Raw genomic sequence first — 27835 nt, forward strand, 5'->3', positions numbered from 1 at the left:
AGGACCTGCAGCCTCTCCTTCAATCAGCACCACCCACCACTCAACTTTGAATATGATTTGCTCTTTCATCATATGTTGTGTCATACGACATAGGTAATTGTGTCATACAACATAGGTAATTGTGGTCTTCCCACGACCGTGACTGTTCTTGGCAAATTCTTCTACAGAAGTGGTTTGCCATTGCCCTTTTTCAGGCAGTGTCCTTACAAGATGGTTGACCCCTAGCCATTATCAATACTCCTCAGAGACTGTCTGTCTGGCGTTGGTGGTCACATAACTAGGACTTGTGATGTGCACCAGCTGCTCATACAACCATCCACCACCTGCTCCCACGGCTTCACGTGACCTTGATCAGAGGGCTAAGCAGGTGCTACATCTTGCCCAAGGGTATCTTGCAAACAAGCAAAGTGAACAAGCACCTTCCACCACCTTTGATGGAGACACATCGCCATCCAGTTCTTATGCTAACTTTTCCAATGGAGAACCTGGCGACAGAAGACTGCTCCAGCTCTGACTCACCATGTCCATGGCTGACTTGTGATAGCTCTGCTTCCTCCTCCGCCCTATGTCTCACAGAAATCTATATAAAATATATCTATATCCATTCTCCACCCCACTGTCCTCAGGACTCACCACCAGCTGGTACTCCTTCCCCTCTCCCCACTACCCTATTCTGGCTTCCCGTCCCTTCCCTTCCAGCTCTGAAGGGTGTTGGCCTGAAACAATCATGGCTGATTTAACTGGGTTTTAATGAGACTGTCCTTTCTTTTTTCTACATTCCATTGATTACAGGTCCAGAGCCATCAAATGCTGCTCATACATTCATTCCTGAGACCTATCTTGTAAACCTCCTCTGGACCCTCTCATCAGCAAATTTATATATGGCATTTGTACCTATGACTAGTCAGTGTGTGTAGAGCATAGAGCAGTGGGTGAGCATGCATCCTTGAGGTGCGCCAGTGCTGATTATCAGCGAGGAGGAGATGTTATTTCTGATTGGCACAAACTGTGGTCTCCCGGTGAGGAAGTCAAGGATGCAGTTGCACAGGAAGGTACTGATGCCCAGGTTTTGGAGCTTGTTGATTAGAACTGAGGGTATGATTGTGTTGAACTCTGAGCTGTAGTCAATAAACAGCAGCCTCTAGGTTTTACCATTGTCCAGGTGACCCAAGGCCGAGTCGAGAGCCAGCGATGCTGAATCTGCTGAAGACTTATTGTAGTGATGGGAAAATTGCAACAGGTAGAGTTTCTTGCTCAGACAGGAGTTGATTCTCGCCATGACCAACCTCACAAAGCAGATGTGGGTGCAACTGGGCAACAGTCATCGAAGCAGCTCACCCTGCTCTTATTGAGCACCAGAAGAGCCTAATGCAGCAGGTGGAACCTCTGACTACAGCAGCGAGAGACTGAAGATATCTCTGGACACTCCCACCAGTTAGTTGACACAGGTTTTCAGATCCCTACCAGGTACACCATCAGGTCCTGATACCTTGCGAAAGCTCACCCATATGAAAAATGCTCTGATGTCAGCCTCTAAGACAGAGATCACAGGATCACCGGATAATACAGGGACTTGCACAGGGGTAGTTTTATTCTCCCTTACAAAGAGTGTATAAAAGGCACTGAGTTCATCTGGGAGCAAATCAAAACAGCCATTCATGTCAGGTTTTACTTTGTAGAAAGTAATGGCCTGCAAAACCCTGCCAGGAATCCGTTTTGTCTCTAACCTCATTCGGAATTGATTTTTTGCCCTTGATTTGTAGGTCGTACCTGGACGTCTTGTATAGTTGTGGAGTGCACAGGAGTGGCTGCTAACATGAAGGGACTGATGATTGTGACAAGGGAGAATACAAAAGTTTTACCTGTGTGGTAGAACTTGCCAGAGAAACCAAGGTTGAAGGTGAAGTTTGGGACCAGAGTTCTCAGTTTGTTTTGCGACAGAAGCAAAGCCTGCAGAGAAAAGAAACAGCAGGTTGGAACCTGGTCAAGTCAGAGTCATAGAGCATTACAACATAGAAACAAGCAATTCAGTCTCCGTCTCGTCCATGCCAAACTATTACTCTGCCTAGTCCCATTCTGAGCAAGGAAATTCCCTCTCGCATTCCCCTTTCACCCTGAGCCCATGATCTCAAGTTCTAGCCTCACCCAATCTCAGTGGAAAAAGCCTGCTTGCATTTATCTTAACCAAAATGCCTCATAGTTTTGTATACCTCTATCAAATCTTCTCTTAATCTTCTACATGCCAGAGAATAAAGTCCTAGCCCCATTAGATTTCAAATCATGGCACATAGATCAGAATACAGGTATAGCAGGAGATGCCAATCACTGTCCAGAAGTTCAGAAGGGTTAACTTTTTGTCTTGTGGATGTTAGCCTGTTACTAATGAGGGAACTGTTCATAATCAGAGTGAGAAAGATGGAGACAGTGAAACTAACCTCCATGTGGTTACATTCAAAGTTGGGATGCAGTGTCGAAGTTGTACAAGATTGTGGTGAGGCCTAATTTGGACTATTGGGTGCCATTCTGGTCACCTACCTACAGAAAAGATATCAGTAAGATTGAAAGAGTGCAGAGGAAATTTACAGGATGTGTCTGGGACTGGAGAACCTGAGTTACAAAGAGAGATTGAATAGGTTAGGACTGTATTCCTTAGAACATAGACGATTGAGAGGAGATTTGATAAATGTCTGCAAAATTAAGAGGGGTAGAGATAGGCTAAATGCAAGCAGGCCTTTTCCACTGAGGTTGGGTGGGACTAGAACTAGAGGTCACAGGTTATGGGTCAAAGATGAAATGTTTAAAGGGAAAAGGAGGGGGAACTTCTTCACCGGGAGGGTGGTGAGAGTGTGGAATGAGCTGCCAGCAGATGTGGTGGAAGCTGACTTGCTTTCAGCATGTGAGACACACTTGGACAGGTACACGTATGGGAGGAGTATGGAGGGCCAAGGTACGGGACGAGGCAGAGAATAGTTCAGCAAAGAATAGATGGGCCAAAGGGTCTGTTTCTAAGTTGCAGGACTATAAGTTGATAAAACAGGAGCAGAATTATACTGTTGCACATTGAGAGTGATGTCCAAATGTGATGAACAAACAGATCATGGTTCAGCCTTTACCATCTACATGTTGGCTACACACTTTATTTGTTTGTTTTATTTAGTGATACAGCAAGGGGTAAGCCCTTCCTTCCCATCGAGCCATGCTGTCCCAGCAACTCCATAACCCCATTTAACCCTAACCTAATCACAGGGCAATTTACAACGACCAGTTGACCTACTAACTGGTACGCCTTTCGACTGTGGGAGGAAAGCGGAGAAAACCCACACATTGGATGGGGAGGATGGGCTGAGAAAGCTCCAGAATTGAACTGTGAACTCCAGAACACCTCAAGCTTTAATTTCATTTTATTGAGATACGTGAAACAGGCCCTTCCAGTCTTTTGAGCCACACCGCCTAGCAATCCCCCAATTTAACCCTAGCTTAATTCCAGGACAATTTACAATGACCAATTAACGTACTAACTGGTATGCCTTTGGACCATGTGAGGAAACCGGAGCACCCGGAGGAAACCCACGTGGTCGCGGGGAGAAGGTACAAACTCCTTACAGACAGCGGTGGGAATTGAACCTGGGTCACTGATGCTGTAAAGCGTTGTGCTAGCCACTGCGCCACCATGCCACCCCAAAAGTATCATACTGTGGTGCCCAAACGTTAACTACTCATCTCAGTAATCAAAAACAGTAATTTGTCTGATTGGAAAGCTCTTGGAAGATATAGATACGACTCAATTGTTTTGGGTACCTGCTGTTCAATCTCTAACACTCCGTTCCCTTCACACCCTCCCATTTCGCTCCCTGCTATCAGCAAAAATGAAGCTGGGCGTCTTCACCTCAGGCTTGACCCGTGTCCATATTAATCAGCAGGACGGAGAGCCGTTTGAATGGAATGATGGGTGATGCATCAGGCAGATGTAAACTGCTGCGGCAAGTCATTTATCAGCGGCACATCAGGTTTCAGTTCACTGTCACTTCCATCTCCAAGAAGCCAGCCTCATGGTGCTCTGCAGTCGTGTCTGTGGCGGCTTAACCCTTTCCAACCTGCATTTCAGTTTCCTGTTACTGGGCAATGCTGTTATGAAGTAGTTGCTTATCTCCAGCATGGAACAATACAGGAACAGGAACAGGCCCTTCCACTCATCTGTGCCAATTACAGTACCAATTTCAACTTCAAATCTGTTCCATATCAGTCCATTCCCTGCCTGTTCCAGAGTCTGGCCAAATGCCTCTTAAAGATCATCTGTAACATAGTGTATCTGCTTCTACCACGCCCCCAACAGCCCTTTCCAGATGCCCACCATTCTCCATGCAAAAGGAACATCACCCTGTGAGCACAAACACAAGAGATTCTGCAGACGCTGCAAATCCAGTGTAACACACACAAATTGCTGGGGGGAGCTCACCAGGTCAGGCAGCATCTACAGTCAACGTTTTGGGATGAGACCCTTCATCAGGATGGGAAAGGAAGGGGGAAGAAGCCAGAATAAGAAGGTGGGAGGAGGCAAGGAGTACAAGCTGGCAGGTGATGGGTGAGACCAGGTAAGTGGGGAGGTGGGTGGGGGAGAGATGAAGTGAGAAACTGGGAGATGACAGGTGTTAGAGGTAAAGAGCTGAAAAAGGAGAAATTTGACAGGAATAAAGAGTCAGAACTGATGAAGAGCCTCAGCCTGAAACACTGCTCATTCCTCTCCATAGACGCTGCCTGACCTGCTGAGCTCCTCCAGCGATTGGTGCATGTTACTGTCTTTGTAAATGCCCTTCGGGGAGGCGGAGCGAAGTTAAGATGGCGCTAAATGGCGACTCCTTTGCTTGCATCTTCAGATCAGCTCTATTTCCATCTTAATATCTTTATTTTTCCCTTTCAGGGTTCTTTTGAAGACCCTGACCTGGAGTTACACGCTGACTTCGGTTCTTTGCGGGAATGGGAGCCGTTCTCGGGGTTTCAGGACTGGCGTGCCAAACAACGGCCAAAGGTTCAGCCTAAGAGGCCGGCTCGAATTCGGAAGCCTAAGATCTCAGGGCTTTGGAGATGGGTGGGTCAAGGGGTCAATATCACGGCGGGAGACCTGCGTGCTGTTGGGGGAGTCTGGATATCTGCTGTGGGACCGAAGACCCGAGATCTTTGCAATCTTCTGGCACAGAGCTCAAAAAAAAGTGACGTAACAGACTTTTAACATCGTAAACCAGTGAGTTATTTGTTATGTCTCCTCGCTCGCTGGGAAAAAGGAAGCACCTATTTCTCCCTCATCAGGGAGAGAAAGAATCTGTGGGATGTCGAAGGCCGGCTGAAACATGAAGTCTTTGGGGTAACTGCAAGTCTGTGTCTTTCCTATTGCTTTGCTCACGCTTGCGTGCTCGGTGGCCGTGACAATGCTTGCTTTTCTTTGCCGGTGGGGGGAGGGGGGATTGTTGTTCGCTACCGCTTAAGCACGGGAGGGAGGGGAGCTGGGGGGTACTTTGGGGTTCTTACGTTTATCTGTCCTTCATTCTTTGAGGCACTTCTCTGTTTTTGTGGATGTTTGCAAAGAAAATGCATTTCAGGATGTATATTGTATACATTTCTGACATTAAGTTGGACCTTTGAACTTTCTCCCTCTCACCTTAAAACCATATCCTCTGGTACTTGACATTTACTCTCTTGGGGGGGGGGGGAAAGAGAGAAACCAATTCAGAAGCTCCCCAGCGGAAACATTTCTCTGCACAGATGCTGTGACCCATCGCAAATTTCTTGACATGCAAGGTTCCCATTTCAGAATCACATCACCCTCACCATCTCCTTGTGGGACTACACCCAAGAAAAGAAACTTTTTATTATGCGTCCACCTCCAAATTTAAAACCTGCCCAGGTTTCTCCAGAATAACTCTGATATTCAATCCCATTTAATTCCAGTTACTGCCCTTTGTAGCCACTGAGTGCACACTGTGTGCTGAAGAAACACTGTTGAAAAAAGAAGAGAACTTGATTCATTGCTTTTCCCGATTATAACATAGAAAACATACACAATACAGACCCTTCGCCCCACAAAGCTGTGCCGAACGTGTACTTATTTTAGAAATTACCAAGAGTTACCCATAGCCTCTATTTCTATGTACCTGTCCAGGAGTCTCTTAAAAGATCCTATTGTATCCGCCTCCACCACTGTCGCTGGTAGCTCATTCCACGCACTCACCACTGTCTGTGTAAAAAACTTACCCCTAACATCTCCTCTGCACCTACTTCCATGCACCTTAAAACTGTGCAACTCGTGCTAGCCATTTCAGCCCTGGGGAAAAAGCCTCTGACTATCCACATGATCAATGCCTCTCATCATCATATACACCTCTATCAGGTCACCTCTCATCCTCCGTTGCTCCAAGGAAGAAAGGCCACGTTCACTCAACCTGTTTCCATAAGGCATGCTCCCCAATCCAGGCAACATCCTTGTAAATCTCCTCTGCACCCGTTCTATGGTTTCCACATCCTTCCTGTAGTGAGGTGACCAGAACTGAGCACAGTACTCCAAGTGGGGTCTGCCCAGGGTCCTATATAGCTATAACATTACCTCCTGGCTCCTGAACTCAATCCCATGGTTAATTAAGGCCAATACACCGTATGCCTTCTTAACAGTCAACTTGTGCAGCTTTGAGTGTCCTATGGACTCTGACCCCAAGATCCCACTGATCTTCCACACTGCCAAGAGTCTTACCATTAATACTATATTCTGCCATCGATTAAAATGAGCTGTTGACAGGACACAGTAAAGACAGGTGAAAAACTGGGTGGTACTAAGGCACAGTATGTAACGTTTTACACTTCCTCCTTCCACTTCTCCTATGGTCCATTCTGCTCCCCAACCAGATTCCTTCCTCTCCAGCCCTTGACGTTTCCCACCTACGTCACTTCACCTATCACCTTCCAGCTAGTCTTGTTACCCTTCCCCCTTCCTACTCAGTCCTGAAGGATCTCAGCCCAAAATGTTGACTGTTTACCCTCTCCATAGGCTCTGCATGACCTGTAGAGTTCCTCCATCACACGGGCGTGTGCATGCGCGGCTTTCAATTTCCATGAATGATTATACTGGAGGAATACTCGTGAGTGTTGATTGTGAGGAACTTCCTGCTCGACTCCTCAAATCTCCATTTGCAGATAGGCTTGTGACAAGTCAATCTTTGAAAACCTCTCCCAGCCTGCCAAAGATGCAAAAGTGCCTTCTATTCGTGGCAGGGGATACTGCACAGTACACAGCATCAGGTTGATGTTCACCTTGAAATCCCCACATATGCAAATGACTCCAGCCTTCCGGTTCTTGATCACCGGGACAATGGACGGGCCAGTCACTCCACTCAACCTTGGGGAGAGTTCCAGGTGCCTCCAAGTTCTGAAGTTCAGCATTCTCTTTAGGATGTAGTGCGCAAGGCACTGGACGTTCTTTATGGAAACTTGGTGTTGCTGTTTCATCCAGTTCAATTCTGGCCTTCACGTCTTTGAATTTACCAATCCCCTTCTCAAACACTTCCTCATTAGCATCAAGTCTCTGGTTAGTGCTACCATCTGGGCAGTCGTGGTGTTGATACCACACTGAGAGCTTTGATTAAGTGCCAGAAAGTTGTATTTTACTCAACCATTCACGTCCGAAAAGTTCTGGCCCTCCTCTTTTCAATACATAAAGCTCTGACTGTTGTGTTTGGCCTCCATAAGTCACACTTACTTCCAATTTGCCTTTGGAAGACACACTTTCATCTGTGTACATCTTTAGCATCACTGAGGTCTTCTCTAATGTTATCTTAGAAAACAGTCTATTGTAGTCAGCCTCTGGAATTATGGATCAAGCTGACCCTGTATCCAGTTCCATTTTCACCTTTACACTGGACACATCTATTGTGACCCAGATGATTTTGTGATTTGCTTCAGTTATACTATGCAGTTGTAGGCATGACAGTTCACATTTGTCACACTCTGTGTTGTCTGATTCTGTTTTACATTCACTAACTTTATGCATTTGCTTAGCTTTGTGTTTGGGACTTCTCACTCTGTTGTTCCTTTTGTTTGCTTTGCACACTCTTTATGTGACTTTGTCTGTGACACTTTCTGCAGACTTTTTCTTTGAACTAGTCATTTGCATCATGGGAGGATTTCCCACAGCGATAACATTTTTAGCTTTTTTTGCACCACTCAGGAACATTTTGTGCATTTCACATTCTAACCTTCTCTGTAGTTCTGCTGCATCCTTTGCTGCCGTCTTTAACAATCTTGCAATGGTCAATGCCCTTTCTATGGTTTTCTTTCTACCAGTAATCTCATTTGAGTGCTCTGACTATGCATGCCATGTACAAGCCTGCCCCTTAATGTATCAGAAAGTCCATCTCTAAAGTCACAGTACTGGGAACATTTGCACAGTTCTGTAATGTATTCAGAAAGGCTTTCATCTTTTGCCTGGTTCCTTTCATAAAGTCTAAATCTCTCAGCTATTACCAGTGGTTAAAGGCTCAAGTATCTTGTAAAATTGTAACAATTTTCTCTAAAAGAAATAGACAGACAGGCAGACAGACAGGGTGTAGGAGTATCTCAGAAATTGCTGAACTCCTGGGATTTTCAAACACAACAGTCTCTAAAGTAACAGAGAATGGTGTGAGAAACAAAAACCATCCAATGAGCTGCAGCTCTGTGGCGGGAGGGGGGGGATGCCTCGTCAATGAGAGGTCTGCAGAGAATTGCCAGGTTGGTTCAAGCTGAGAGGAAGGCAACAGTAACTCAGATAACCACACATTACAACAGTGGTGTGCAGAAGCGCATCTCTGAACACACAATACATCAAACTGTGAAGAGGATTGGCAACAGCAGTCGGCCACACTGGATCCCACTCCTCTACCAAATAAATGTGATTTTCCACATTGCCCTCAGGACCTTGAAGTCCCTTTACATGGAGCATTCATCGCTAGAAACATGACACTACATTTGTCAACAGCCAAGTCCATGAAAAGAGCCATGATGATACTTAAAAATACGTACTCCTTGCATATTGTTTGATACTGGAGAGGAAGCTAGGGTTAACCTTCCTACTACTTTGTTCAATTCATTAGCTGGATATGAGTGATCCAGACAAGGTCAGCATCTAATGTCAGGGGAATGATGGAATACTCCACAAGTACCAGATGACAGCAGGTCTAACAACTCTCAAGGCCAGCATCACCCCAGACAAAGCCACACACACTTCAAAATAAACTGAAATGTCAGAAATCTGAAGTGCCGAAAAAAAAACAGGAATGCTGGAAACGTTCAGCAAGTCAGGAAATAATTCAAATTGAAGACATCTCTATCCACCAGGGATGCATTCCTTCAGGCCTAAATCATAGCAACAGAATTAGGCTATTTGGCCCATCAAGTCTGCTCCACCATTCCATCACAGCTGATTTATTTTTCCTCTCAACCCCATTCTCCTGTCTTCTTCCCGTGACCTTTGATGTCCCAACTAATCAAGAACTGCCACTTTAAATACACTGTCACTTTGTCTCCACAGCTGCCTGTGGCAGTGAATTCCACAGATTCACCACCCTCTGGCTAAAGAAATTCCTCTTCTCTGTTCTAAAGCGATATCCCTCTATTCTGAGGTTGTGCTCCCTGGTCTAGACTGTCCCATTATAGGAAACATCCTCTCCACATCCACTTTATCTAGGCCTTTCAATGTTCGATAGGTTTCAATGAGATCCCCCTCATTCTTCTGATCTCTTCCTTCATCCATTTGAGTAAAGATATGCTCCCTCATCCTAGCTTTAGTTAGAAGTCTCAGCAGCGTTCCGAATGAGGACAAATTGGTAAGAGTTAGATTGATCTTAGAGTAGGTTAAAAGGTCGGTACATGATTGTGTGCCTGTACCTTGCTGTGATATTCTCTGTTCTTTCACGATGGAGATTGGTAGAGTTTGGGGCAATTGGAATTAAAAGAAACTGTTCGAATGAGGACATGGAGCTATGAGTGAGATTCAGCCAAGATTTTGGTCTATGACAACAACAGTTGATAGGTCTAATATCATTTAATTGCTCCTAAAATGCAAGTTCATAAAATGTTCCTCCAGTGGGCTCAGGTTTGACTGTAGGAAAGTTGCAGGAAGCAGGTGTGGGGGAGCATAACTATTCCTCTTCAGAGCTGCTGGAATGCTCAACACTAACTTGGGACAAAACTCTCACACCAGCAGTACAGGATCTCGATATCAAATCGCCTCCAGCCACCGGACTAAGAGTGCTAAGCCCTCAGTACCTTGATCTCTCAATAAGTTCCATTCAGCCACTGGCTACCTCAGCACATATAATCGCCAGAAATCTGCACGTCTTTACAGGAGAAACAATGGAATACTGCAGTGCACAAAGAACAAAACATTAGAACATGTAACAGGACCAACTGGAAAGAAAGGGGGAGGAAGCAAGAACAAGATGGGGGGGGGGGAGGGAAAAGAAAGAATATGGCAGGTGATAGGTGAGACCAGGTGAGTGGGAAGGTGGGTAGGTGGGGGGGGGGAGAGATGACTTAGAAAGCTGAGAGGTGATTGGTGGAAAAGATAAAGGGCTGAAGGAGGACGAACCTGATAGGAGAGAAGAGCAGACCGTGGAAAAACAGGGCAGAAACAAGCGCTTCGGCCCACAATGTCAGTGCTGAACACAATGCCAAATTAAATTAAATCCCTTCTGCCTGCACGTGATCCACTTCCCACTATCCCCTGCATATTCACACATCTCTCTAAAAGCCTATTAAATTACACGGTTGAATCTGCTTCTGCTACCATCCATGTTCCAGACACCCACCACTCTCAGTATATAAAAAAAACACTTACCCACCCATCTCCCTGAACCTTTCCCCCTCTCACCTGACAGCTACAAGCAGCTATCTGTATGGCTGTGAACTAAGAGCAGGAAGTGAGAACTGCTCATGGAGGAGAGGCTGGCTCCTGTGGCGTGCTGAGCTGTGTCCGCAACTCTGCAGTTTCATGTCGTCACGGTACAGCAGTTGCCATAACGAGCTACGATGCGACCAGGTAGCTTTACTGAGGCTGTGAGAAGTACACACTCACAGTATATACTTTATTAGGTTCACCTGTACACCTGCCCATTAGATAATCAGCCAATCATGTGGCAGCATCTCAATACACAAAAGCATACAGACATGGTCAAGAGGTTCAGTTGTTGCTCAGACCAGATATCAGAATGGGGAAGAAATGTGATCCAAGTAACTGTGACTGTGGAAGGATTGCTGGTGCCAGACGGGGTGGTTTGAATATCTCAGAAACTGGGATTTTCATGTAAAACAGTCTCCAGAGTTTACACAGAATGATGTGAGAAACATCCAGTGAGTGGCAGTTCTGTGGGCAAAAATGTCTTGTTAAAGAGAGAGGTCAGAGGAGAATGGCCAGACTGGTTCAGGCTGACAGTAACTCAAATAACCATGTTACAACAGTGGTGTGCAGAACAGCATCTCTGAAGGCACAACACGTCAAACCTTGAAGAGGATGAGCTACAGCAGCAGAAGACCATGAAGTGGCCACAGAGTACACAGAAGCTATGGAGAGGTGAACATGTAACTTGGTTGATTATTAACTGTCCTTTGAAATATTCGAGCACCAAACCAATTGCACAAGGACTGAAGTACTGTGTCACTTTGTTGAAGACATTAAATATTGAGCCTGCCAGACATGTCCACACCTCATGAATCGGTACACAAAACTCTAAGGTAAATGCTTGGATTTTCTCTTCCTGATAGATTTTCACTCCCAATTTCCCCTGTTAATTTAACAAAAAAAAAATGCAGTTTCCAAATAATATGGCAAGGGAAATACGGCCTAAACCAACTTTGACTAAATATAGAGCCGTGTCTGTAATAGTTTCTAATACCAAATTATTAACCAAATTAACCACATTTATTAACCAAATGTCTTGGAAAAATTGTCTCAGTAATATCTTTACCATGTAACTATCTATAAGATTTTTGTTTAATCTATTCAGAATTTGCCTTTCAAATTAAATAACATTATCCCACAGAAATAGGAACCAGTATTCTTTTAGATACAGCACAAAACAGGCCCTTCCAGCCAAACCCAGCAACCCACCTACTTAACACTGGCATAATCACAGGACCATTTACAATGACCAATTAACCTAACTGATACATCTTTGGAATGTGGGAGGAAACCAGAATACCCAGAGGAAACCTACAGGGAGGAAGTACAAACTTCTCACAGACAACTCTGAACTCTGGCACACTCTGAGCTGCAATAGCAGTGCTATTCTACTAAAATATTTATAAATCACTTGGATTTAAATGAAAATTTTTCTTAAAGCTCTGTTGAGAGCTGGTGTGGGGACTGAATCAGAGACTGAATCCAAGACATTTAAAGGTGCAGGCTCTGGGGATAGAAACCCTAATTGGGTCGTCATCATTTGTGCCATGTCATATGACATCATCATTATGAGCCATGTTGTATGATGTGGCCAATCACAGTGACCATCATTGTTCTTGGCAAATTTTTCAATGGTAGTGATTTGCCATTGCCTTCTTCAGGGCAGCGTCTTTACAAGACGGAAGACTCCAGCCATTATCAATACCCTTCAGAGATTGTCTGCCTGGCATCAGTGATCGCATAACCAGGAATTCTGATATGCACCAGCTGCTCATACCGTCACCCACCACTGCTCCCATGGCTTCGCATGACCTTCATTGGGGTGGGAGGAGTTAAGCAAGGGTGACCTGCATGCTAGCAGAGGGAAGGAGCACCTTCCTCTCCTTTAGTAGAGATGTATTTGCACCCTGCCACCCAATTGAGTAACCAATTCAAAAGGCTGGTAGAGGCAAGATGGACCAAAGGGCTTTCTATGCTCTCTGACTTCGTCAGACAAAGTAAGATTGTACAAGGTCTTGGCCCATTCTGTTGTGCTGAACCAATTAAAATACATAGCTCAGCACATCATAGTAACCAGCCTCCCTTCCATGAATTCTGTCTACAATTCTCACTGGCTCAGCAATGTAGCCAACAGAATCAAAGATTGCCTCCTGCCCCAGACAGGGGTCGTCAGGGCATGGGAAACAACTTGGAACCGTTAGACAGGTGCTACCCTACCCCAAGCAACGTCCACCTCTTTTGTTCGTTATCATCACCAAGTCCAACAGACACCCAAAAATCCACCACACCCACCATGGGTCTAGACAGTCACATGCCCCAAACAACAGAGCCCCACTCCCCACCAACTCTGATGAGCAGCAGCTGGATTGAATCATAAGCTTTATCAGCCCAGGCCGAAACCCACAGAGAATAGGGGCCCTCTGCACTGGGACTTGGACAGCTGCCTACGCTTTCTTTCCGCCTCTGATGAAGGGTCTTGGCAAGAAACGTGGGCTGTTTATTCACCTTCATAGATGCTGCCTGACCTGCCGAGTTCCCTCAAACAATTTCTGTGTGTTGCACAGTTTCTGCCTTGCTGTTGTGACCATTGAACAGTCACCCACTACAAGACTGGCTCTTGACATTGCAATATAACTTGTCATGGCCTTGCAGCTTACCTGCACTGCATTTTCTCTGTAGCTGGTACATTTTATCTGCACTCTTATTTACCTCCATGCATGGTTGTAATGGATTATTCAGCATGAACAGTATGCAGGACAAGCTTTTCATTGTGTGTGACAGTGATAAACCAATTCTAACTCCAGTGTTCAGAGTCACATAGCAAGGGTAGGGAAAAAGTGACAAGACTTCCGTCTATATTAGCGCACGGTAGAGTTGGGTGGCGGGGTGGAGATACGTCTCCAACAAAGTTCAAAGTTAATTTTATTATCAAAGTACATCCATGTCACCATATATAAGATTCATTTTTTTGTCTGCTCAACAAATCAAAAGAATAGTAACTATAACAGGATCAATGAAGGTGCAGAAGACAACATACTATTCAAATGCAAATATAAATAAATAACAATAATGAAAACATGAAATAACAAGGTAAAGAGTCCTTGGAGTGAGGTCATTGGTTGTGGGAACATCTCAATGGATGGGCTAGTGAGTGTAGATCAAAATCTTGATGGTCATACAGAAGATCGAACAGTAGAGCACAGGAACAGGCCATTTGGCCCACAATGTTGTGCTATCCCAACTAAGTAAATCAAAACCATCCAAACACTAACTCCTCCTATCTACACCATGTACATATTACTCCATCTTCCTTACATCCATGTACATCTCTTAAAAGCCTCTAAATGTATTTGCCTCTACCACCATACCAGGCAGCACATTCCAGGCATCCACCTTGGAGTTAAAAAACTTGCCTCTCACATCGCCCTTGAACATACCCCCTCTCTTCTTCAATGCAGAGATGGTAACTGTTACTGAACCCGGTGGTGCAAGTCCTGAGGTTCTTGTACCACCTACCCGATGGCAGCATCAAGAACATGGGCTGGGTGGTGAGGATCTTTGATGATGGATGCTGCTTTCCTACGACAGTATTTCATGCAGCTGTGCTTAATGGTTGGGAGGGCTTTACCCATGGTTGACTCGGCCAAATCCACGACCTTTCAGAGGATTTTCCACTCAAAGGCATTGGTGTTCCTATACCAGGCTGTGACACAAACACCAATGTCTTTGAGTGGAAAGGAAACACAAGGCACTCCTTCCCTTTGCGAGCCTGCGGGTCACCACTGGGCACGGTGTAGCACCTACTTAGCAACTCTCCCCCGCCCCCCGCCCCCCACACACACGATCAGGGTCACGTGAAGCCATGGGAGCAGGTGGTGGGTGGTCACATTGAGCAGCTGCTGCATATCACAAGTCCTGGTTATGCAACCTCCGATGCCAGGCAGACAATCTCTGAAGAGTACTGATAATGGTTGGGGTCACCCATCCTGTAAAGACACTGCCCAAAAGGCAATGGCAAATCACTTCTGTAGAAAAAAAATTACCAAGAACAATCATGGTCATGGAAACACCATGATCGCCAATATCATATGACACGGCACATAATGAGAGCAATAGAGTCAGAGTCATACAGCACACAAAACAGGCCCTTCTGTCCATCTGCTCCATGCCAACCAAGATTCACATCAACAAAGATTCAACCTGCATTGTTTTCTACTTGTTCTACCTAGATGCAACATTGTACAGGATTGATCTATATGAACAATAAGCAAGGCAGGTTTCTCACTGCACCTCAGTACTTGTGATTAAGGGATTAGCTTTATTTGTCACATGTACATCGAAACATCAAGTATGTCGTTTGCATCCACAGCCACAGCCACAGGATGTGCTCAGGAGAGTTTGCGAGGGCCTCCGGCATCAACATAACATAGTCACAATTTGCTAACCCTGACTAACCCATAGGTCTTTGAACTGTGGGAGGAATCAGGAGCACCCAGAGGAAACCCACACAGTCACAGGGAGAATGTACAAACTCCTTACAGACCGTGGCAGAATTGAACATGGGTCACTGGTGCTTCAAGCAAAATGCTAGCCACTACATTACTGTGCCGATAATTAACCAATTTTCCATGTTAATGAACTCGGGTTGGATTGCTTACCTCAACATCCAGCACCTTCATCCTGGTTCCTTCCTTCCCCACAAAGATGTCATCAATGTCCACCAACAGGTAGCGATCCAGGGACAGACACAGTCGCTTGCCGGTGAGGTAGGCGATCGCATCGACGAAAATCAGCTTGTGCAGCCAGAAGTTCAGGGTGTTCCCAAAGAAGACCCTCTGGATGCCGTCGTGCAAACCCAGGTCCTGGACCACCGTGGCGTGCAGTGCCTTGTGGCTGTTCAGGTGGGGAATGTACTCCGCTGACTTCGTACTGGCCAGCAGCACTGGCTCGTAGGTGCTGTGGTTGGACTGGAAGATAGTCCAGTCGTCGCCTGGCAACGGGCCTTGTTCCACCTGGTTGGCTCGAGTGACATAAAGCAGGGGCGCGTTGGGGTTGACATGGTAATCCTTCAGGCCAAGGTTTGAGTGCAGGAACAGAGGGAATCCCTTGAGCTGTGCGCTTAGCAAACTGTTCTCGTTGGCTTTGAAGAAAGCAATAATTCCCACACCATACTCTATGCAGTATTTGTCCAGCAACTCCCTATTCCAGGCATCCAGATTCACATACTTCAGAATATTTTCATACACTATGAGGGCAAAACGCCCCCTATCTTTCTCTGTTAATGTCGGCACATCCCCTTTCCCTGGGGCTATCTCTGTCCTGTATTTAAAGCGGCTCGATTCCAAAATAGTCACAATCTCTTGTATCAATTGAGAATAAATACTTTCAGCAAAGATCAGAACCACGGGGTCAGTCCTGGATGTGTCCAGAGGGGGCAGGTAACGCCGTGGGGGGTGAGACATTCTGTGTTGACTGTTGCAATCGCTGATGGGCAGAGGCAAAGCCTCCTTGATCTTGGGGCTGTTGGTCACATAGTACGCCAGGAAGCACATGGAGACCAAGCTGAAAACCATGAGCATCACAATCAGCCGGTGCAGCTCAAGTTGCCGGAAGTTCCGCACAAACTTCCAAAACTTAACCATGGTGAGCACGGGGCTGTCCCAGGCTCGCTGACGGGAAAAGCGTCCGAGAGAGGTTGGCGAAAAGGAGGGGACGACCAGCAGCAGCGACAAGCAGTAAGCCACTCCTCATGAGCTGCCATTTATTCTACGTGACCATGGCAAAACAATCCCATCCCTCTCTGTCCACTGTCAACAACCGCCCCCCAAGCCCCACCCTTCTGTGCTCAAAATCCCACAGGCACCAGACTGGGTGTCACAGCGACCGGCTGGCCCTGGCCATGTTGAAGAAATACCCCTTTCCCCCGTCGCCTTGTCCACACAGATGACCACTCAAATTCCTGGCCAGACGAGATCATCAGATGGTTACTCCAAAGGCTTCAGGAACCTGCAATGCACAAAGAAAAACACTGATAAATACCTAGTGGGGGAGTTTAAGGTCACATAAACAAGGAAGAGAGGGTGTAATGAGGAGACGGGTGGTCATGGGGGGTGGGGGGGCTCCTGTACCTACTCCCTGACGGTAGCAATGCGAAAAGGGCAAGGACATGTCCTAGGTGGTGAGGGTCCTTAGTTATCAATGTCACCATCGTTAAGGACCTCCACCATCCAAGAAATTTGTTATTTTACAGCAGCAGTACAGTGTAACACATTCAAAATTACCACAAGTTACAGTGAGAAATATTTTAAAAAGTGCAAAAAATAGTGAGGTAGTGCTAATGGACCATTCAGAAATCTGATGGCAGAGGGGAAGAAGCTGGTCCTAAAACGTTGAGTGTGTGCTACCAAGCACTGAGAAAGTCATCACTGTTAACAAGGCTCATCACCTGCCGGTTTGGGTGCAGAGGGGTCCCAAAGGCCCACCTGCCGGTTTGGGTGCAGAGGGGTCCCAAAGGCCCACCTTCCCATTTGGGTGCAGAGGGGTCCCAAAGGCCCACCTTCCGGTTTGGGTGCAGAGGGGTCCCAAAGGCCCACCTTCCGGTTTGGGTGCAGAGGGGTCCCAGTGCCCAGGCATGGATTGAAGAACAAATCTGGTCACTTGCAGGCACTGCTGGCCTGACTGTTGGACAGGATACTGAGATAGTCCCTGACCTGTGGAAAGCATCCAGGGGTGATACAATTGCAGCGAACCAGGCAGTAAGGATTTGGGTTTAAAGATAATCACCTGTTCTATTCCACCATCTGAATCTCAACTGCGCGAGGCATCAAGTCCTCGAGTGAGACTCAAACCTGCAACTTTTTTAGCTTCACTCGCACCAGTAACACTGCAATTACTTCTCCCAAGCTGTCAGGTTGATCAACACCTCCACCCAATAATCCTGCCCCACTATATACACATCACCTAGTGTCACTTTATCTATGTACACAACTTGTACTCTGTTTTATAGGGTTGCTTTTATACTGATATTTTTATTTTTAATTGGGTTCTTTATGCTTATTGTGTTTTTTAATGCTGCATTGCAGCCAGAGTAACAATCATTTCATTCTCCTTTACACTTGAGTACAGAAGAATAACAATAAACTATCTTTAATCTTGAATTGAATCTTGAACAGTGCTAATTCGTCTGCTGCCAAATTGGCACTTCACAAACTTTGCACTGATGACTGTGTTTTCACAAACATCAAACACTACAGCACAGTACAGGCCCTTCAGCCCACAATGCTGTGCTGACCCTTTAACCCACTCCAAGATCAATCTAACCTTCCCTCCCACATAGCCCTCTATTTTTCTATCATCCATGTGCTTATAAGAGTCTTGCAGATGTCCCTAAATAACAATCTCTATCTTTTAAACTACTCAGAAACAACTTATTCCAAGAATAATTAGGGTGCTGTAAATTCCAGCGACGCAAAAGCCACAGCCTTTCATGTGGTTGCTTCATTGGCTGTGAAGCAATTAGTGTGACCTGATATGCGGAATGCAGATGTGTGAGGGCTCACCTTCCTCTCTTTTCTCCTGCAGTTATTTGAAGTTCTTTTTTTTCCATTCACTGAAAGGTCATATTTCTAAAGTACCTTTCACTAACTCTGGCGCTGTAATAGCATTATGTTAACTCCTACGCTACCATGCCAAACGCATTGCTCATCCTCATTCACACTCATTCTTCAAGAGTTCTGCCCAAAAATACTATGCTCTGCACAAACCTATCCTACAAAAATGATATCCACCCCCGCATGTCACTTGGCGGCCCTACGCATCTGCAGGCCCCTGGATGCATCAGTGCACACAGTGCTGAGGGCACCTGGAACGTAGATCGCAGGAAATGCAACGCAGACAGCTGGCTGCTTGCCGCTGTACTCAGACGGAGTGGCATTCAGTAGTCATGGCACCCGACAGCCAACATCCCTCACTCCCCAGCAGCAGCAGAGCTGATGGAGCCGCTGCCTCACAGCCCGGATCACATCTGGCCTCAGCACTGTCTGTGCACATTCTCAGAATCAGATTTACAGTCAAGTGCATGAAATTTGTTGTTTTGTTTCAACAAATTCCCCTTTGACTGTGAGGGTTTCACAGGAACTCTCACTTTCTCCCCCATCTCAGAGACTTGTGGATCAGCAGGCTAACCAGTTGCTGAAAGCTTCACCTAGTGTACGTCCAAGTGAGAGAATCTGGGGAGGTTTTTGTGTATGTATAATTTATATTAAATGGCATTTACATTAACTGGCGTTTGCCACAATTTAAATTTCCTATCGTGACCAGAGGATATAGCCTCAGAATAGAGGGGTGTCCTTTTAAAACAGATACGAGGAGGAATTGATTTAGCCAGAGTGGTGAATCTATGGAATTCATTGCCACAGGTGGCTCTGGAGGCCAAGTCACTGGCAGAGGTTGATGGATTCTTGATTAGTCAGAGTATGAATGGTTACAGGGAGGAGGCAGGATATTGGGGCAGACAGGGAAAATGGATCAGGCATGATGAAATGGCAGAGTCGACTTGATGGGCCAAATGGCCTAATTCAGGCAACCCGATGAAGGGTTTCAGCCCCAAACATCAACTGTACTCTTCTCCATCGATGCTGCCTGGCCTGCTGAGTTCCTCCAGCATTTTGCATGTGCTGCTTGAATTTCCACCATCTGCAGATTTTCTATAGTTTGTAATTGTTGAATGTTGGTGTTTTTTTGTCAGCCAACACACCACAGCAAATGTAAATGTAAACGGTGGATAAAGCTGATCATTAATCTAAGTTTGTCATGTTTGTAAAGTACTGTGCTGCTGCATAAAGGCTGATTTCCATAGCACTGACACCCTGTGTATGTGCGTCCACAGTAATGAACTTGAACTTAATGACCACGTGTGAAAAATAAACTGGAGTCACGTGGAATGTGTGGAGAGAGTGAAATAGAATTGCCATAAATGGATGCTAGTGGTTACCATGGATTTGGTGAGCTTCGGTGCTGTTTGATCCCAAGATTGTGTCAGTCCCATTTTAAAGCAAACTGGTAATCATACTAAACATCAAACAACATATTTGCTTTTCTAAAGTACATCCATTGGGACATCGCTGAGCAATTCTGGTTATGTACGGAATGTAGCAATCATTTTCAACATACCACAATCCGAAAATCAGCGGGTCAGGGGGACCTCAGTAACCCACAGCAGGAAGCTGCTATTCGGTGAACCAAGTCTCACTTCGACCAACCCAGTCATCTGCTCCTTCTCGCCCTGCTCCCTGCTGAGGTGCGTTTGAGGGCCTTGGGTCCACACTCAGTGGAGTTTAGAGTAACGGGGGGGGGGCAGGGGGAGAGAATGAGAGAAGAGGAACTCTTTAAAACCTACCAAATATTGAAAGACCTAGATATAGTGGATGTGGAGGGAATAACTCCTACAGCAGGGAACTCTAGGACCAGAGGGTACACCCTCAGAATAGAAGGACCTCCTTTCAGAACAGAGATGAGGAGCAATCTCTTTAGCCAGAGGGGGGTGAATCTGTAGAATTCATTGCCACAGACAGCTGTGGAAGCCAAGTCATTAGCATATTTAAAGCAGACGTTGATAACTTCTTGATTAGTAACAATGTCAAAGGTTAAGGGATGAAGGCAGGAGAATGGGGTTGTGAGGGATAATAGATCAGCCAGCAGAAGACTCAATGGGCTGAATGGTCATAGTCATACTTTATTGATCCCGGGGGAAATTAGTTTTCGTTACAGTTGCACCATAAATAATTAAATAGTAATAAAACCATAAATAGTTAAATAGTAATATGTAAATTAAGCCAGCAAATTATGAAATAAGTCCAGGACCAGCCTATTGGCTCAGGGTGTCTGACCCTCCAAGGGAGGAGTTGTAAAGTTTGATGGCCACAGGCAGGAATGACTTCCTATGACGCTCTGTGTTGCATCTCGGTGGAATGAGTCTCTGGCTGAATGTACTCCTGTGCCCACCCAGTACATTATGTAATGGATGAGAGACATTGTCCAAGATGGCATGCAACTTGGACAGCATCCTCTTTTCAGACACCACCATCAGAGTCCAGTTCCATCCCCACAACATCACTGGCCTTACGAATGAGTTTGTTGATTCTGTTGGTGTCTGCTGGTGATGCAATGGCTGGCTTATTCTACATGTCTTATGAATTGGCAGACCCACTTTCTCAGTATTCCTTCCCACTCCAAACTTTTTAAATAACTGTTCCTTTTTTTTTTAAAAAAGCTGAAATTATTATTGGGCTGCAGTAGTATACAGACAGTGAACACTTCAACTGCAAAAGAATATTATTTAACACAGAATGCACATTTGCAAATGGTTATGCAATGGCATGAAATGGCCAATGTAAACAAGAGTTATCTGCTCAGCAACTTTCCCGTGGGCAGGTTTTCTTGTTCAACGTGCAAGTTATTTGAAACCATTGTAAAGACTGTAGTGTGTGGACTGGATGACAATGGTATGGCCCTGTGTCCCACTCTCCCACACTGGACGAAATGCTGGCCTGCTTTCCTTTGTTGTTTTGCTCACTGAGAATGTTGGCCAGGACACCACTCAGGTCTCAGTTCTTCTAACAGTGCTGTAGGGTCTTTAGCATCCAGTCTGACAGCTGTGACCACAGTACAACCTCCAATCCAAGAAGTAGAGAGAACCATCAGTAAACCCAATAAAGATACCTCTGGTCTACCAGGGCATGAATACAATGCTGAGGGTCACAGACTCCCAGAGGAAAAATACCCCTACAACACCTTGGGGGAAAAAAAAAGGTGGACATATTGACAGATGAAGGGCAACATCAGCAAGACTATGCAGACACTCAGCACCTGAATCGTCACATAGGTTTCTCAGAAAGAACCAAATGAGTTACCTAATTTTGTTCTTTCACCTGGTTAGACCACGCCCGGAATACTGTGCTCAGTTCCAGTTGCCTCATTATGGGAAGGACGTGGAAGCTTGACAGGGGGTGCAGAGGAGATTTACTACCATGCTGTCTGGATTGAAGAGACCCTCCCTCATTCCTCTAAACTCCAGCAAGTACACGCCCAGAGCCAAACACTCCTCATACGTTAACCTTTTCATTCCTGGGATCAATTGTGAACCACCTCTGGAACCTCTCCAATGCAGCACATCTTTTCTTAGACAGGGGGCTCATAATTGCTTACAATATTCCACGTGCAGTCTGGCCAGTGTTTACAAAGACTCAGCATTACATCCTTGCTTTTATATTCTAGTCCTCTTGAAATGAATGCTAACATTCCTTACTACAGATTCAACCTGCAAGTTAACCTTTCGGGAATCCTGCCTGATGACTCCCAATTCCCTTTGCATCCCCGATATCTGGATTTTCTCCCCATTTAGAAAATAGTCTATGTTTTCATTCCTTCTACCAAATTGCATGACTATACACTTCCCTACGCTATATTCCATCTGCCACTTCTTTACCCATTCTCCAAATCTGCCCATGTCATTGGAAGCTCCCTGCTTCCTCAACCCTACCTGACTCTCTACCTATCTTCATATCATCTGCCAACTTGGCCGCAATTCTGTCATTCATATCGTTATAATGTGGAAAGAAGCAGTGCCAACACCTGCCCCTGCAGAACACCTGGTCACGGGCAGCCAACCAGAACAGGCCCCCTATATTCCCACTCTTGACCTCCAGCCAGTCAATCTTCCATACAGATTCCCTTTGGAGCAAAAGGGGATGAGAAGCGACTTGACAGAAGTGTACAAGACAAGAGGCACAGGTACAGTGGATAGTTAAGCCTTTATCTCAGGGTGGAAATGGCTAACACAAGGGGGCATTGTTTTAAGGTCACTGTATGGGGGGGGGGATTCAGACAGAGGCTTTTTACACAGAGACTGGTGGTGCATGAAATAAAAACCATAAAACATAGGAGCAGAACTAGGCTATCTTGCCATTTCATCATGGCTGATCCAATTTTCCCCCTCATCCCCAATCTCCTGCCTTCTCCCCGCATCCCTTCATGTCCTGAATCTATCAATCTCTGCCTTAAATATACATAAAGATTTGGTCTCCAGAGCTGCCTGTGGCAACCAATTCCACAGATTCACCACTCTCTGGCTAAAGAAATCCCTCATCTCCATTCTAAAAGGACACCCCTCTATTCTGAGGCTGTCCCCCTCTTAGACTCTCCCACCAAAGGAAACATCCTCTTCACATCCACTCTATCAAGGCCTTTCACTGAGGTCACCACTCATTATTCTGAATTCTAGTGAATACGACAAGCCATTCAATCCTGAAGTCACTTTCTCTGTCCGGGTGGTGATAGAGGCAGAGACTTTAGGGGATATTTAAGAAAATCTTAAGATAGGCACATGGATGAAAGAAAAATGAATGTTTATATGGGAGGGAAGGATTAGATTGATCTTAGAGTCAGTTAAAAGATCATGGGCCGAAGGGCCTATACTGCACAGTAGTGTCTGTTCTACGTTCACTCAGCTGAACATACCTTGTGGAAAAAAGGCAGCATTTGCTTTTACTCATAAATCATTTTAAAGAATCAACAATAAACTGCACTCTGCAGCAGCCAGTTTGCTTCCTTTGATGATGAGGTTTTTGGTGATAGTTTTTGCTTGTGTTCAACATCCTCTCCAACCCTGAGAGTCAAAACACTCAGCTCCCAAAGTAAAAAGCCTGAGATCTGCATCCTTCCCCAATCAACTGTTTTTATAGCGTCTGCCAGATTCTATTTGCACTGCCAGGCAAGAAGCTCTCACTGTACAAGATTCTTCCCGCTTTTAATTAAAACCCAGGGACATGCATGCCACATGACCCTGTCATACCTCCAAGTCCAAGTATCTCTAGGTCAGAAGGATTGCTACCAGACTCGTCCTGCAACAACTGAAACACCTGCCAACGTCTCAGATCTATCAAAATGTAACGAATGGCACAGGCAAGGCAGCCAAAAATAGAAAACGTTATGCATTTCTGCTGAATTTCTTATGCCCTTTTCAGAAATATCCAAAGTACTTTACAACTGAAGAACTGTTCAAGCCCACGGTCTGATTAGTATCAGATTTGTTATTCAAGACTCGGATTTATCACGTGCACAAAACTGGGTGAAATGCGTCATTTGCGTTAACGGCCAAGACAAAAGGGGGCAGCCCACAAGTGTTGCCACGCACTCCAGTGCCAACATAGCGTGCCCACAATGCTCAGCACAGCAACCAACAAAACAACAAAAACAAGCACCCATTCCTCCCTCCCACAAATGCACATGTAGTCCTCCAACCATGGGACAGCCATTCTCAGAATCCAGTGGGGTCAGACTCGCAAATGTTGGGACTTCAACTTCCCCAGCTGACCCACTGACCTGTGTTGTGAAATTTGTTTTGTGGCAGCAGTACAGTCCAAGACAAAAATCACTACAAGTTACGTAAATAAACAAATAAATATTACACAAAGCAAGCAAAATGTTCATGAACCATTCAGAAATCTGATGGTTCCAGTTGCAGAGGGAGGTACAGAGTGGTTAAGGATGTGTTGACATTATTCGGGGGATTAAGTTCAAGATCTGCAAGGTAATGTTCCAGCTCTGCAAGACCCTGATCAGGTTCAAAGATTTATTTATCAAAGTACGTATGCAGTACACAACGCTGAGATTCTTCTTTTCCAGATAGCCACCATGGAAGTCAGTTCAGAGAGAAACAGCTGGAGACTTCTTCCCCAGGGCAGAAATGGCTAATATGAAGGATCATATCAGGGGTCTGTTCTGGGACCCCTCCTCTTTTTGATTTTTATAAATGACTTGGAGGAGGAAGTGGAAGGGTGGGTAGTAAGTTTGCAGATGACACAAAAGTTGGGGGTGTCGTGGATAGTCTGGAGGGTTGTCAGACGTTACAGCGGGATATTGATAGGATGCAGAACTGGGCTGAGAAGTGGCAAATGGAGTTCAACACAGATAAGTGTGAAGTGGTTTGAAGATGGAATATAATACTAATGGTAAGAGTGTGCAGGATCAGCAAGATCTTGGGGTCCGTGTCCATAGGACACTCAAAGCTGCTGTGCAGGTTGACAGTATTGTTAAGGTGGTGTATGGTGTGTTTGCATTCGTCAACCGTGGGATTAAGTTCAAGAGCTGTGAGGTAATGTTACAGCTATATAAGACCTTGGTCAGACCTCACCTCACTTGGAGTATTGTGTTCAGTTCTGGTCACCTCACTACAGGAAGGATGTAGATACTACACAGAGGGCAGAGGAGGTTTACAAGGATGTTGCCTGGATTGGAGGGTGTACCTTATGAGAAAAGTTGAGTGAACTTGGCCTTTTCTCCTTGGAGCGACAGAGGATGGGAGGTGACCTGATAGAGGTGTATAAGATGATGAGAGGCACTGATTGTGTGGATAGTCAGAGGATTTTCCCCCAGGGCTAAAATGGCTAACACGAGGAGGCATAGTTTTAAGGTGCTTGGAAATAGGTACAGGAGGGATGTTAGGTAAGTTTTTCATACAGAGTGGTGAATACATGGAATGAGCTGCCAGCAATGGTGGTAGAGGCGGATGCAATAGGGTCTTTTAACAGATTCTTAGATAGGTACATGGAGCTTAGAAAAATAGAGGGCTAGGAGGTAGGGAAATTCTAAGCAGTTTCTGGAGTAGTTTACATGGTCAGCACAACATTGTGGGCCAAAAGGCCTGCAAGGTGCTGCAGATTTCTATGTTCTATGATACCTTGGTCACAGAGGCAGGTTCTATGGAGGGTCCCACAGGAGTAAATGGGAGGGAATTGGAGGCTGGACAGCTGAAGGGAGAGGCACTGGTGAGGACAGGCTGAGCTGAAAGCAGAAATAGAAATCTGAGGAATATAGAGCCAGAGGAAATTACAAAGGGTCGAGACCCTAGTAGAAGTCTCTGATTTGCCTCGGGTGATAGTCCTGCAGGCCTTTGCTTCAGGCAACATCAAATGTAAAAGTTTCACCTGACCTCAAGGGGTGATGAAAATGAGAAATCAAAGCTGAGAATTAGTTCGGTGTTATCGAACTGTATTCAAAGGAAAGCCCGGTGACAAACCGCGGGAAAACTAATTAACTTTCAATTCGTCCAAAGCCAATTAAGGCACAATCAATATGCAGCAGGTTGAATTCTCCCACTTTAATGATCCATTATCACTCACTTTTTTGATCAACCACACTGCCAGCACCATTTTATTTTCTTCAAAACACTTTCCCCCACCCACCCCCAAAGCAGGCAAAACAGTAAACTTAACTAAAGTTAAAGTTATGGAATGTTCTTCCTCAACAAGTGAGATCTGCTCAGCTCAAATAAGGAAATTTCAGAAACATTAGTGTTCTGTGCACACACCTCTGCTGCTTACAGGTAAGTTTGTTTTAACAGAGGTACAGCACAGTAGAGTAATGGCTAGCACAACTCTTTACAGTACCAGTGTCACAGGCTCTATTCCCACCACTGCCTGTAAGGAGTTTGTACATTCTCCCCAAGACTGCATAGGTTTCTTCCGGATGCTCCGGTTTCCTCCCACCGTCCAAAGATGCACCGGTTGGTAGGTTAATTGGTCATTGTAAATTGTCCTGCGGCTCAGCTAGGATGAAATTAGGGATTGCTGGGCAGCACAGCTCGAAGGACTAGTAAAGCCTATTCCGTGCTGTTTCTCAATAAATAAAGTAACAGTCCCTTACAGCCCTATGGGCCTGTGCCACCCAACTGAATACAGTCCACAGGTTATTTATGCAAGTTTACACCGAAAGCCAGTTGCAGGCACCTCAGTCCGATCAATCGATTTACTCCATGAAGCAACAGCTTTGCTAATTAAATTACTAATGTTCATGCCCATTCAGGTTTCAAGTTTAGCCTGAACTTTACAAACATTGGTTTCTTTTTACTACCTTGGTGTACTTATGTAGGGCACGGTCTACCTGGACGCTGTACAGAAGTTGTTTTAAACTAGATTAGCTTTGGCACATACACATCGAAACATACAGTAAAATGCACCATTTTGTGTCAACAACCCGCACAGCCTGGGGATGTGCCAGGGGCAGGTCATCAGTGTCACCACGCTTCAGGTGCCATGTAGCTTGCCCGCAACTTACTTAGCCTAACCTGCAAGACTTTGCAATGTGGGAGGAAACCAGAGCACCTGGAGGAAACCCACGTGGTCACAGGGAAAATATACAAACCTCTTATGTTCAGCGGCAGAACTGAACCCAGGTCAGTGGCACTATAATAATGTATCTACTACACTATCACGTCACTGATCACTGCATCTCCAAATTCCAGTCTGATGCTCCCGTGCAGCACTGCTGACGTGGTAAAGTGGGACCACACTCGCTCAGATGATTCTGTGTTCCCCTTCAGATTTATTTGTCACATAATTAAGGACAGGAAGGTTCTACAACGGGTAGTCAAAACTGTCCAACGCACCACTGGCGCCCAGCACACCTGCCATCAAGGACACATACACAGAAAGGTGCTAGAAAAGGGCCAGTAACATCGTAAAGGAACCCACCCTCCCTGATCATGGACTGTGTCCCACTCCCATCGAGGAGGAGCCTATGTAGCCAAGACCACCAGACTAGAAAATAGTTACTTTCCCCAAGCAGCAAGGCTGATCAACACCTCCACCCACCAATTCCACCATCGCTTTATTTCCTGTCAGTAAAGCCTAGCGTTACTTTATGAACATATAATCAGTGTATAAACTCTCTCATGTATTTGTATTTATTGTGTTTATTATTATTATTATATTCTTATTCTAGTGGTTTTTGTGTTGCATTGGATCCAGAGTAACAACCATCTTGTTGTCCTTAGACACATGTACAGAAAATTTATTTTCTAAATAGGTAGAAAATTCAAAAATCTGAGATGCAAAGGGACTTGGAGTCCTCGTGCAGGAT

At 45.4% G+C, this 27835-nt stretch overlaps 1 protein-coding gene across 8 annotated transcripts in view; it reads right to left on the minus strand.

The window, feature by feature from the left end:
• Nucleotides 1–27835, minus strand: part of ndst2a (N-deacetylase/N-sulfotransferase (heparan glucosaminyl) 2a) — a 538132-nt gene that overhangs the window by 81066 nt on the left and 429231 nt on the right. For 7 of the 8 annotated variants that reach the window (XM_063070368.1, XM_063070370.1, XM_063070375.1 and 4 more), the window contains 2 exons: nt 15577–16924; nt 1863–1950 (listed from right to left, as the gene is read on the minus strand). In XM_063070368.1, the coding sequence (XP_062926438.1) occupies nt 1863–1950; nt 15577–16560 (1072 nt within the window). In that variant the 5' untranslated portion in view covers nt 16561–16924. Of the gene's footprint in view, nt 1–1862; nt 1951–15576; nt 16925–20089; nt 20210–27835 lie in introns of those variants that run through there. The other variant, XM_063070373.1, reaches the window with a different exon arrangement.

The sequence above is a fragment of the Mobula hypostoma genome, chromosome 18, assembly GCF_963921235.1.
Source record: "Mobula hypostoma chromosome 18, sMobHyp1.1, whole genome shotgun sequence".
Lineage (NCBI taxonomy): Eukaryota > Metazoa > Chordata > Chondrichthyes > Myliobatiformes > Myliobatidae > Mobula > Mobula hypostoma.